Below are 13,225 nucleotides of genomic sequence, written 5' to 3'. Positions count from 1 at the left end.
ACATGACAAAAAAATTCGACCTTGACTCTGGCATTTTTATCATTTCAAGCCTCATAGGTTCTGAAATAAACCGTGAATATTGATGGGAAGTAAAGGTGCAGCTTGCAGTTGAAGTGGTGGAATAGTTCCACAGGGTGTCTGGTTTAGATGGTTCAATGTGCCAAAGATACTGGTGACATTTTTCCAAGTTAAAGTTGCTCACTTGTTTTATTCCTCCATTACACAGCTGCTCTACAAGCTCTAAAACGCAAGAAGCGGTACGAAAAGCAGCTTGCACAGATTGATGGTACACTGTCCACCATTGAGTTCCAGAGAGAAGCCTTGGAAAATGCAAACACTAACACAGAAGTACTCAAGAACATGGGCTTTGCCGCCAAGGCAATGAAAGCAGCTCATGAAAATATGTAAGCAGCAACACTATTCCTGTCTTGTTCTGACACTAGATATCCTCCTTCCCGTTCCACAGTCCTGTTATAAGAGCAAAACATTTGCTTGTGCAGTACTCAACTGAACTTCTTGTGCTTACTGATCTTCCGTTATTTTTTGTTAGTCAACATTTCTCCATATCTGAAGCCTTGTATATGTATTGGATTAATTTCTCCATTTTAGAGCTCGTGACCATAGTTCCTGATCATTGTTCCTGCTGCTGGTTTTAAATTCTTGTGCTGGAACATCTCTGCCCAGTTACTCAGTTTTTGGCAATAACCAACCCCCATTATTTGCCCATTACTGCCCCATTTTGGCAGTATCCGGCGATAACCAGCCCCCATTATTTTGACAGTGCTTTACCTTGGGTTTAGGATATAGGACATATTTTTATTTATTTAGAGATACAGCACTGTAACAGGCCCTTCTGCCCCATCAAGCCTGCACTTCCCAGTTACCCCCGTGTGACCAATTAATGTACATATTCGAATGTGGGAGGAAAGTGATCACCTGGAGGAGACTCGCGTGGTTATGGGGAGACTGTACAAAGTCCTTGCAGACAGTGGCAGGAATTGAGCCTGGGCTGCTGGTTATGCTAATCACTATGCCACCATGCTGGCCTCACGTGGCTCAATGTGATACTACATTGACTGGTGGAATGACCAGTTGATGAGGCGTGGGGCATCTCTGAAACCAGTGCCTCCAGTCCTCTTGCCATTCTCCTTAGTCCTATAGGAACTCCTGTACATTCAGTGGCCACTTTATTAGGTACTGGGAGTGAAACCTGGTGTAGTTTTCTGGTGCAGTAGCCCATCCACTTCAAGGTTCAACATGTGCATTCAGAGATGCTCTTCTGCACACCACTGTTGTAACACATGGTATTTGAGTTACTGTCGCCTTCCTGTCATCTTAAACCAGTCTGACCATTCCCCTCTGACCTCTCTCACTAACGATGCATTTTTGCCCACAGAAGTGTCGCTCACTTGTTTTTGTTTTTCACATCATTCTCTGCAAACTCTAGATACTGTTCTGCAGGAAAATCCCGGGGAATCAGCAGTTTGTCAGATACTCAATTCATCCCATCTGGCAACAACAATGGTTAAAGTCACTGAAAACGTATTTCTTCCCCATTCTGATATTTGATCTGAACAACAACTGAATCTCTTGACTGTGTCTGCATGCTTTTATGCATTGAGTTGCTGCCACATGAATGGCTGATTAGATATTTGCATTAAAGAGCAAGTGTACAGGTGTACCTAATAAAGTGGTTACTAGTTTATAGTGGACAAAAGAACTAAAGTTTGCATGGATAGATGGAGGAGAAGTTTCCCAGCTATATCATCCAAACATCAAGGAATGATCGTTAGATGATTGTTATGCTAGCAGTAACCTCATCCAGTGTATGAATAATAAAGTCACCTAAAAGTGCTGGTTTGTGTATTTGAATGAAGCTGTGTAACTGGTTCATTTGATTCATTACATTGATTTTCCCTTTCAGGGACATTGACAAAGTAGACGAACTAATGCAAGACATCACGGAACAGCAGGAACTGGCACAGGAAATTTCTGATGCAATTTCAAAGCCAGTGGGATTCGGTGAAGATTTTGATGAGGTAAATATTGAAGTGCAATTGAACTTGAAACAGAGTCAAGCAGTTTACAGTTTCTGTGTACACAGACTAACTCTCAGAGTCACTGACATGACATAGAACATTACAGAACAGTGCAGACCCTTCCACCCATGATGTGTTAACCTTTTAACCTACTCTAAGATCAATCTAACCATTCTTTCACACATAGCCCTCCTTCTTTCTTTCATCCATGTACCTCTCTTTTAAATGTCCCTAATGTACCTGCCTCTACAACTATGCCATGAAATTTGTGGTTTTGCGGCAGCGGTACTGTGCCATACAAACTGTTACTATAGGTTACAATAAGAAATGTAAAAATAAAAACGTGGGGGAAAATGAGCAAAATAGTGAGGTGGAATTCATGGGTTCATGGTCCATTTAGAAATCCGATAATGGAAGAAGCTGTTCCTGAAATATTGAGTGTGTGCCTTCAGGCTCCTGTACCACCACCTTGATGGCAACAATGAGAAGAGGGCATGTCATGAATCATGAAGGTCCTTAATGATATATTCTGCCTTCTGAAGAAGTCCTCAGTGGTGGGGAGGGCCCTTAATGATGGCATCACCTTTTGGAGATGTTCTTGATGGTGGGGAGGCTAGTGGAACTGGCTGATTTGAGCTTTTTCCGATCCTGTGTATTGGAGTCTCTATGCTAGGCTTACAAGTGGTTGCAACACACACAAAATGTTGGTGGTTTACTCTTTTCCATAGATGCTTCCTGACCTGCTGAGTGCCTCCAGCATTTTGTGTGTGTGTTGCTTGGATTTCCAGCATCTACAGATCTTCTTGTGTTTTTACAAGTGGTTGTTTGGGCCTTTGTGCTTTATTTTGTAAGTGCTTGTGAAGTTTGAGTGAGAAATAGTGACTTCTGGAGTGACTACCATTGATTTAAAACACTGGATGAGCTGATCAGAAAAGTGTCAAGTTTGCTGATGATCAATATGCTATTTTAATCTGCTGCATTGTTCAGCCCAGTGTTTTGGCATTGAAATTGTACTGGTAAGGAAGAAAGTATTAAAAATCCAGGCCCTAAGTGAAACGCGGTACGCAAGAGGTAGCTGTGCCATAAATGAGACATAAAGATTAGGAGCTGAGTAAATTTCACTCAGATAAGAAAGATTGGATTTAAAAAATAAAAAGAAAAATTAAATGCAAAAAAAAGTGGTGGCAGTTAGCGCATGCTTTACGGTGCCAGTGATCAGGAATCTGGCTTCAATTCCTACTGCTGCCTGGAAGCAGTTTATACATTCTCCCCATGACCACATAGGTTTCCTCCCACATTTCAAAGACCTACACAACACCTAATCTAAGATAGCCTTTCCCCTAGTAGGCTTGGGCACAAGCTGCTCCTAAAAGCCATCAGGTAGGTATTCATCAAATTCTCTCCCTTGCGATCCAACACCAACCTGATTTTCCCAGTCGCCTTGCATATTGGATTCTCCCATTACAATTGTTATTACTCTTATTACATGCCTTTTCCAACCCCTTTGCAATCTCAACCTGACATCTTGGTTACTATTTCAATGCCTAAATAATGTTTTTGTTTAACCCTTGCAGTTTCTTAACTCCCCCCACAAAGATTCAACATTCTTGAACCCTAGGTCACCTCTTTCTAAAGATGTAATTCCATCTCTTACCAACAGAGCCACACCACCACCTATGCCTTCCTGCCTGTTCTTTTGATGTTAAGCTCCCAACTATGGCCTTCTTTCAGCCATGACTCAGTGATGCCCACAATGTTATACTAACCAATCCCTAATTGCGCATGAGTTCATCTTATTCCACATCCTGTGTGCATTTAAATAGAGCAGCTTCAGTCCTGCATACTTCACCGTTTTTGAATTTTGCCTCTGTGGTGCAATTTAACCCTGTGCTCTGTCGGCATTTGTACCCAATAATTGGCTTATCCTTTCTTACATTCATGTTACACCTGTCATCTACTTGTAAATCTGCTGGCTCATCCTCAACTCTATCATACTGGTTCCAGATATACCCATATACCCAATGATTTGGTCTCCACAGCCATCTGTAGCAGTAAATTCAGCAGGTTCACCACCTCTGGTTAAGGACATAAGGTATAAGAACAGAATTAGACCATTTGGCCCTTTGAGTCTGCTCTGCCATTTCATCATGATTGATCCAATTTTCCTCTTGGCCCCAATCTCCTGCCTTCTCCTGGTATCTCTTCATGCCCTGACCAGTCAAGGCTCTATCGATCTCTGCCTTAAATATACATTAAGACTTGGCCTCCACAGCCATCTATGGCAACAAATTCCACAGATTCACCAATCTGTGGCTAAAGAAATCCCTCCTCATCTCCATTCTGAAAAGACGCCCCTCTGTTCTGAGGCTGTGTCCTCCAGTCTTAGATTCTCCCACCATAGGAAACGTCCTCTCCACATCCACTCTGTCAAGGCCTTTCACCATTTGATAGGTTTCAATGAGGTCATCCCTCATTCTGAATAGTGAGTACAGGCCCAGAGCCATCAAACGCTCTTCATATGACAAGCCATTCAACCCCCTTTGAACCCTTTCCAGTTTCAGCACATCCTTTCGAAGATAAGGAGCCCAAAACTGCTCACAATACTCCAAGTGAGGCCTCACTAGTGCTTTATAAAGTCTCAACATTACATCCTTGCTTTTATATTCTAGGATGAATGCTAACATTGCATTTCTTTTCCTCACCACAAACTCAGCCTGCAAATTAACCTTTAGGGATCCTGGACAAGGACTCCCAAGTCCCTTTACACCTCAGATTTTTGTATTTTCTCAACATTTAGAAAGTAGTCAATCCTTTAATTTCTTCTGCCAAAGTGCATTCCCCGCTGTATACCATCTGCCACTTTTTTGCCCTTTCTCCTAATCTATCAAGTCCTTCTGTAGCCTTATTACTTCCTCAAAACTTCATGCCCCTCCATCTATCTTTGTATTGTCTGCAAACTTTGCAATAGATACATCAATTCCATCATCCAAGTCGTTGACATACAACATAAAAAGAATCTATCCCAACTCATATCCCTGTGGAACACCACTAGTCACCGGCAGCCGACCAGAAAAGGATACTTTTATTCCTACTCTTTGCTTCCTGTCAATCAGCCTCTATCTATGTTAGAATTTTTCCTGTAATACCATGGGCTCATAGCTTGTTAAGCAACCTCAAGTGTGGCACCTTATCAGAGGCCTTCTGAAATTCTAAGTACACAACATCAACTGGTTCTCTTTTGTCTATTCTGCTTGTTATTTCTTCAAAGAATTCCAACTGATCTGACAGGTGAGCTTTCCCCTTGAAACCATGCCGACTACGCACTATTTTATCATGTGCCCCCAAGTACCCTGAAGCCATATCCTTAAAAATGGACTCCAACATCTTCCCAACTACTGAGGTCAGACTAACCGGCCTATAATTTCCTTTCTTCTGCCTCTCTCCCCTCTTGAAGAGTGGAGAGTGATATGTGCAATTTTCCACTGTTCCGGAACCATTCCAGAATCTAGTGACTCTAGTAAGATCATTAATGCTTCCACAGCACCTTCAGCCACCTCTTTCAGAACCCTGGGTTGTACACCATCTGGTCCAGGTGGCTTATGTCCCTTCAGACCTTTCAGTTTCCCAAGACCCTTCTCCCTAGTGACAGTTACACACTTCATGACCCCTGACACCTGGATCTTCCACCATACTGTTTGTGTCCTCTACAGAGAAGACTGATGCATATTACTTGTTCAGTTCATCCGCCATTTCCTTGTCCCTCATTTATACCTCTCCAGTATAGTTTTCCAGCTGTCTGATATCCATTCTTGCCTCTCTTTTACACTTTATTTATCTGAGAAACTGTTGGTATCCTCTTTAATATTATTGGCTAGCGTACTTTTATAATCCATCTTTACCTTAATGACTTGTTTAGTTGCCTTCTGTTGACACTTAAAAGTTTCCCATTTCTCCAACTTCACACATTTTTGCTCTATTATATGCCCTCTCTTTGGCTTTTATGTTGGCTTTGGCTTCTCTTGTTAGCTACCGCTGTGCTATCTTGCCTTTAGAATACTTCTTCCTCTTTGGGATGTAAATATCCTGTGCCTTCCGAATTGCTTCCAGAAATTCCAGCCATCACTGCTCTGCTGTCCTCCTTGCCAGTGTTCTTTTCCAATCAATTATGGCCAACTCCTTGCTCATGTAGTAATTCCCTTTACTCCACTGTAATACTAATGCATTGGACTTCAGCTTCTTCTTCTCAAATTTCAGGGTGAAGGTTATGATTACTTGCCCCTAATTAGGCCACTCAGCCCATTGAGTCTGCTCTGCTATTCCATCATAGCTGATTTGTTATCCCTCTACTCCAGTCTCTTGCCTGCTCCTTGTCTTTCACGCCGTTACTAACCAAGAACCTATTAACCTCCACTTTAAATATTAAAACCTGCAATATTTAAATATTTTGCAATGCTGGCGAAATCATTTTAGCTTTCTCTTGGGTTTTGTGACAAGAGACTATACTTCTACCCCCTCTGCAGGAGGATTTGATGGCTGAGTTGGAAGAACTGGAACAAGAGGAGCTGGACAAAAACCTGCTGGAGATCGGAGAAGCAGACAATGTGCCTCTTCCCAATGTCCCCTCCACCTCTCTCCCAGAAAGGCCAGGTAAGTGTTAGTTCATTATCTGCGTCAGTAAAACCATGGTTACTTCCACCTTTGTTGTTCACTGGGTTGTGTTCTATTAATATAACTTCCCAGCTGCCGCGAAGGGCCGTGTTGTATGAAAGTACAGCAGATTTCTCTGCAATAATAACTGGGTGGTACAAGTTTCTATGAAAGCAAGTTAACCTTTCTCACTATAGCTGGTTGAAGTGACTGCAGTCATCTGAACAAAGTACTCCCAATCAGCAAGGACCCCACCATCCAGGCCACGCTCTCTTCTCACTGCTGCCATCGGGAAGGAGGTACAGGTCCCGTACATATTATACCTCCAGGTCAGGAACAGTGATTACCCTTGAACCATCAGGATCCTGAACCAGTATGGATAACCTCACTCACCTCAACTCTGAACTGATTCCCCAATCTCCACTCATTTTTAAGGATTCTTCAACTCAGTATTATTTATTATTATTATTTTTTTGCTTTTTGCACTTCTTTGTGTGTATTTTTCACTGAGTCTATTGTATTTCTGCTGTAAATGCCCACAAGAAGATGAATCTCAGGGTTGTATATGGTGACATATGCATACTTTGATAATAAATTTACTTGAATTAGGTTACAGATTACTTGAGGTGAGGAAACTAAAACCTTGGTAGAAAATAACCCATACATTAAGACAAAGGTAACTGAGAGTGGGGTTAGTCATGGTACATGAACAGATTAGGCCATTCACCCCATTGAGTCTGTTCCACCATTGCATCATGGCTGTCTTGTCCAAACCTGTAAGATAAATCAGAATCGGGTTTAATATCACCGGCACACATTGTACAAATAATAAATAATGCAGAGAACATGAGTTATGGAGTTCTTGACAATGATCCTGTAGATTGTGGAATCATTTCAGTGCTGAGGTGCGTGAAGTTATCCATGCTGATTCAGGAGCCTGATGGTTGAAGGGTAATGACTGCTTTTGAACCGTGAGGGATCTCAGGCTTCTGTTCCTCCTGCAGGTACAGCGTGAAGAGAGCATGATCTGGTTGGTGGGGATCCTTGATGATGGATGCCGCTTTCTAGGACAGCGCTCCGTGTAGATGTGCTCAATAATGGTTCTTTTCAATGTGTTTCATTTATATATCCCCTATTTCTTGTTATTTCCAGCTGCCAAGAAGGAAGAGGAGGACGACATGCAGGAGCTCGAAGCATGGGCTAATGCTATGTGAGGGCAATGGGCATCTTGTAAAGCACGGACACTATTGTACGCCATGGTCGTGGGTCTTTTGTTTTACATTGAAGGTCGTGAGCAGAGTAAATTTCTACATGACTCCTGGGATCCATTCTGGGGAGGGTGGAGTGGGTGTGTGCAGTGTGGCAATATGGTTTGCTGTACGTGAGGAGGTGCAGGGAAACACTTTGGTACTACTTGACCCGTCTTTCATTGGATTTTTGTTACTGGCCAAAATCTTTAAGCCCATAATGATCCGGTACAGCGTTCTCCCTCCTCCCCCTCCTGGAACTGATGCCCCACCCCGTGTCTCGTGCCAGTCACCACATCACATCCTTCTGCTCATTTGTAACTGCTGCAGTGGCGATTTAGTTCCCAGAATAAAACTCCTCTCGCACGTCCATAATCGTTCGCTTGAGGTGAAGACAGTTGATTACTTCTCTGCTATTTTTGATTAATTTTTTTTAAAATTTGATTCAAAAAAAGAAATCTCAATTGAAGACCCTCCTCGTCCCACCAAACAAAATACTTATTTCAGCAAGGAGTTCTTTATTTATAAAGCTTGTAAATTATTTTCTTCCCTACAAGATTTAAGCTGCTTTAAAAGTGTATTTTAATTGGGTATAAGCACGTGATTTACCGCTGTCCAGGCGCCTCTGGGAATGTTTTGGTGTATGTTGGGTTTTGTTTGTTTTTGGATGGGAGGGTGGGAGGGCTGGTTACAGTTAACCTTATTTCTGCACTTCTGTGTGTCAATCAAAGCTGACGGTGTGATTCCTTCTATCTTTCTGCACATCTGGTATAATTTTACCTATCTGTTTTATTACGGATTTACACAAGACACCTTTTGAATGCTGCTTCAGCTGAAAAGTTATATTTTTCTCCTTAACGTGGGCTGTATACAGCACAACAGAGGCACTGTGAGGCTATCAATCCATTACAAGATCTCTCTAATCCTACTTAAACATGCTGTAAATATGTTAAGAGAAAAAATAAAATTTCTTTTAATGTAACAGTGTCATGAACCAGATGTTTGAAAACCACGTCAAGATTCAGGATTGTTTAATGTCATTTCCAGTACACAAGTGTATTGTGTAAAGGAGAGCAGAATAATGGCTACTCCAGATCTGATGCAGCACAGAAAAAGCACAATAAGATAAAGAACATAATTTTTTAAAAAACAATACTATAAAGTAAGATAGCTTATAAATGTTTATTTTATGTCCATAAAGTGATATTAGGCAGAGGAGTGTCTGTACATAAGGTGATGGTGATGATTGGGGGATGTGGAGGGGTGAGTCAGTGTGTGAAGGTGTTGATCAGCCTTACTACTTGGGGAAGGTATCTGTTTTTGAGACTGGTGGTCTTGGTGTGGATAGCATTTACCTTGTATTAGGTATTATAAGTAATCTAGAGATGATTTAAAGTATACGGGAGGATGTGCATAGGTTATGTAGCCTCCTCCCTGATGGAAGTGGAACAAGCAGTCCACAGGCACAAAATGCCTGTTAATACTACATGCACTTGATAGAAACTCTGTTTCTCTCCCTTGGTATCTAAATCTGTAATGAGGAGGTCTTGACTTTCAGGTGAGGCAGTAAGTCTAGGACATTGAAACGAAGATGGGTGGAGGGCCAAGATATGTTAAGGAAGCAGAGAGTCTGCAGAAAGACTTGGGCAGTTTAGGAGAATGGACAAAAAAATGGCAGATGGAATACAATGTAGGGAAGTGTATCAACTCTCAAAAGTTCAAAGTCAGTTTGTTATCAAAGTACAGTTGGCCCTGCTTATCCGCGAGATCCGCATGCGCGAATTCAACCAACTGCGAATCGAGAAAATCTGGGAGTGCTCTTCCAGCACTTGCTGTTCGAGCATGTACAGACTTTTTTTCTTGTCATTATTCCCTAAACAATGCAGTATAACAATTATTTACATAGCATTTACATTGTATTAGGTATTATAAGTAAGCTAGAGATGATTTAAAGTATACGGGAGGATGTGCATAGGTTATCGTGGATCAGGATCGAGAAAAAATTGGAAGTTCTCTTACTAAGTAAGTCGGAACAGGTACATCCGGTATTATTTAGGCATCACAAGTGCTACACATGCCCTTACACTTCCTCCCTTACCACCATTCAGGGCCCCAAACAGTCCTTCCAGGTGAGGCATCACTTCACCTGTGAGTCGACTGGGGTGATATACTGCGTCCGCTGCTCCCGATGTGGCCTTTTATATATTGGTGAGACCCGACGCAGACTGGGAGACCGCTTTGCTGAACATCTACGCTCTGTCCGCCAGAGAAAGCAGGATCTCCCAGTGGCCACACATTTTAATTCCACATCCCATTCCCATTCTGACATGTCTATCCACGGCCTCCTCTACTGTAAAGATGAAGCCACACTCAGGTTGGAGGAACAACACCTTATATTCCGTCTGGGTAGCCTCCAACCTGATGGCATGAACATTGACTTCTCTAACTTCCGCTAAGGCCCCACCTCCCCCTCGTACCCCATCTGTTACTCATTTTTATGCACACATTCTTTCTCTCACTCTCCTTTTTCTCCCTCTGTCCCTCTGAATATACCTCTTGCCCATCCTCTGGGTCACCCCCCCCCCCGTCTTTCTTCCCGGACCTCCTGTCCCATGATCCTCTCGTATCCCCTTTTGCCTATCACCTGTCCAGCTCTCGGCTCTATCCCTCCCCCTCCTGTCTTCTCCTATCATTTTGCATCTTCCCCCTCCCCCTCCAGCTTTCAAATCCCTTACTCACTCTTCCTTCAGTTAGTCCTGACGAAGGGTCTCGGCCTGAAACGTCGACTGCACCTCTTCCTATAGATGCTGCTTGGCCTGCTGCGTTCACCAGCAACTTTGATGTATGTTGCCGGTATTATTTAGCGTCAGTCAAACGTTTGACTTAGTATATAGCATATATTTTACCTTTCTATGCATTTAAAACACTTAAAAAATGTATGTTTCAGCACCGGGTTGGGAACGGAAGTTCCTGAGTTCGATCCAGTGGCAGACCGCTCCTGAGCGCGCTCTCCATTCGTGCCAGGTTGATGTAGAGGATCAAAAACAAAAAACCCCAAAACCCAATAATTAAACCACTGCATTGCTTAGTAATAATTGTAGCTTTAATCGGGCAGGACCTTTCTCATTTTATCCTTTAAAATTGTTCCGATCGTTGACTGACTGTAGCCTGACGCTTTTCCAATGGCGTTTCACCTCTTTCTGATCGCTTTATTATTTCCACTTTATTTTCAATCGTGATCGTGATTATTTTTGTGAACAGAGACGCTGCGGATTCAGAGCTCCACCGCCGGGTCTTAATGCCCACCGCACTGAGACAGGTTAAATAAGATCTGGGGTTCCGCTGGGTCCTAAGGTCCACACATTGTACAGGTTGAATAAGGGACTTGAGCATCCACGTTTTTTGGTATCCACGAGGGGTCCTGGAACCAATCCCTCGCGGATAAGGAGGGTCGACTGTGCATACATGTCACCATATACAACCCTGGACATTGTTCCGGACATTCAGAGTAAATACAAAGAAAAGAGCAATAGATATAGAGAACATGAGATGAAAGAGTCTTTATAATTGAGTCCGTAGGTTGTTGGAACAGTTCAGTATTGAAATTGGTTCAGAGCCTGTTGCTTGAAGGATAATAACTGACTGAAATTGTTCATGTATGGTCATGCACTCTGGTAGAAGAATGAAGATGTTGACTATTTTCTAAATCAGGTGCAAAGGGACGTGGGAGGTTTTTTTTGGGTGCAGGATTCCCTAGCTTAACTTGCAGGTTAAGTCGGTGGTAAGGAAGATAAATGTAATGTTAGCATTCATTTCAGGAGGACTAGAATGTAAAGGCAAGGATGTAACGCTGAAGCTTTTTAAGGCACGAGTGAGGCCTCACTTGGATTACTGTGAGCAGTATTGGGCTCCTTATCTATGAAAAGATGTTCTGGCATTGCAGAGTGTCCAGAGGAGGTTCATGAGAATGATCCCTGGAATGAAAGGATTAATGTATGAGAATCATTTGTCTCTGGCAGATACTTGCTGGAATATAGAAGAATAGGTGGTGGGGGGGGGGGGTCTCAGTGAAACCTATTAGACCATTTAGAACAAATGAGGAGGAATTTCTTTACGCAAACAACAGGAATTCTGCAGATGCTGGAAATTCAAGCAACACACATCAAAGTTGCTGGTGAACGCAGCAGGCCAGGCAGCATCTATAGGAAGAGACGCAGTCGACGTTTCAGGCATTTCTTTAGCCAGACGTTGGTGAATTTATGGAATTCATTGCTTCAATTGACTGTGGATGCCAGGTCATTGGGTACATTTAAAGTGGAAGTTGATAGGTTCTTGATTAGTCAGGGTGTCAAAGATTACAGGCAAATGGGATTGAGAGAGTTAATAATCAGCCATGGTGGAATGGTGCAGGAGACTTGATGGGCCAAATGGCCCAATTCTGCTCCTGTGTCTTATGACAATACTTCTGTTGGATGTCATTGTCAGAGGTCTGCTGACCATTCAGCCCAAGATTTCTTCCTGGGAGACACGAGAGGGTGCAGATGGAGCAATCTGGAGCAACAGAAAATCGATTGGAGGAACTCAGCAGATCGAGCAGAATCAATTCATTCCTCCCCGTCCACAGGTACTGCTGAGTCGAAATCAGGTCTGATAATCACTGACGTGTTACGAAATTTGTTGTTTTGCAGCAGCAGTATAGTGCAATACAAAGATTACTATGCCATCATCATTATGTGCTAAGTCATATGATGTTGGGGTTCATGGTCTTTCCATGACTATGATGTTCTTGGCAGATTTTTTGACAGAAGTAGTTTACTTTTGCTGCCTTCTGGGCAGTGTCTTTACAAGACAGGTGACCCCAGCCATTATCATGGACCATTCAAATATCTGATGGCAGGGCGAAGAAGCTGTTCCTGAATTGCTGAGTGTGGGTCTTCAGACTCCTTTACCTCCTCCCTGATGGTAAGATTAGCTTTACTTGTCACCTGTGCATCAAAACGTACAGTAAAATCTCTCACTTGCATCAAATCAAATTGGTGAAGACTGCGCTGAGCAGCCTGCAGTACCATGCTTCTGGCGCCATCGTACCATGCCCACAACTCACTAGCCCTCCGGTATGCCTTTGGAATGTGTGAGGAAACCGGAGCATCTGGAGGAGAGAAGCAAGAATTGAAGTCCCATTCGGTGATCATTGGCACTGTTATCACTATGCTACCATGCTGCTGCCCCATATAGTGATGTGTAGTAATGAGAAGAGGGCACCCTCCCCAATGGTGAGGGTCCGTAATGACA

The 13,225-nt window shown here is 42.8% G+C and overlaps 1 protein-coding gene across 1 annotated transcript in view; it reads left to right on the top strand.

Annotated features, from left to right (window-relative positions):
• Positions 1–8,915, top strand: part of chmp4ba (charged multivesicular body protein 4Ba) — a 40,644-nt gene extending 31,729 nt beyond the window's left edge. The window contains exons 2-5 of the mRNA XM_063073974.1: positions 227–404; positions 1,925–2,039; positions 6,560–6,686; positions 7,839–8,915. Of these exons, the coding sequence (XP_062930044.1) occupies positions 227–404; positions 1,925–2,039; positions 6,560–6,686; positions 7,839–7,900 (482 nt within the window). The 3' untranslated portion in view covers positions 7,901–8,915. The remainder of the gene's footprint in view (positions 1–226; positions 405–1,924; positions 2,040–6,559; positions 6,687–7,838) is intronic.
• The last annotated feature ends 4,310 nt before the right edge of the window (positions 8,916–13,225 follow it).

The sequence above is a fragment of the Mobula hypostoma genome, chromosome 2 (assembly GCF_963921235.1).
Source record: "Mobula hypostoma chromosome 2, sMobHyp1.1, whole genome shotgun sequence".
In the NCBI taxonomy this organism is placed as follows: Eukaryota; Metazoa; Chordata; class Chondrichthyes; order Myliobatiformes; family Myliobatidae; genus Mobula; species Mobula hypostoma.
The sequence above is the reverse complement of the archived record's forward strand: the minus strand, read 5'-3'. Positions and strand labels throughout refer to the sequence as shown.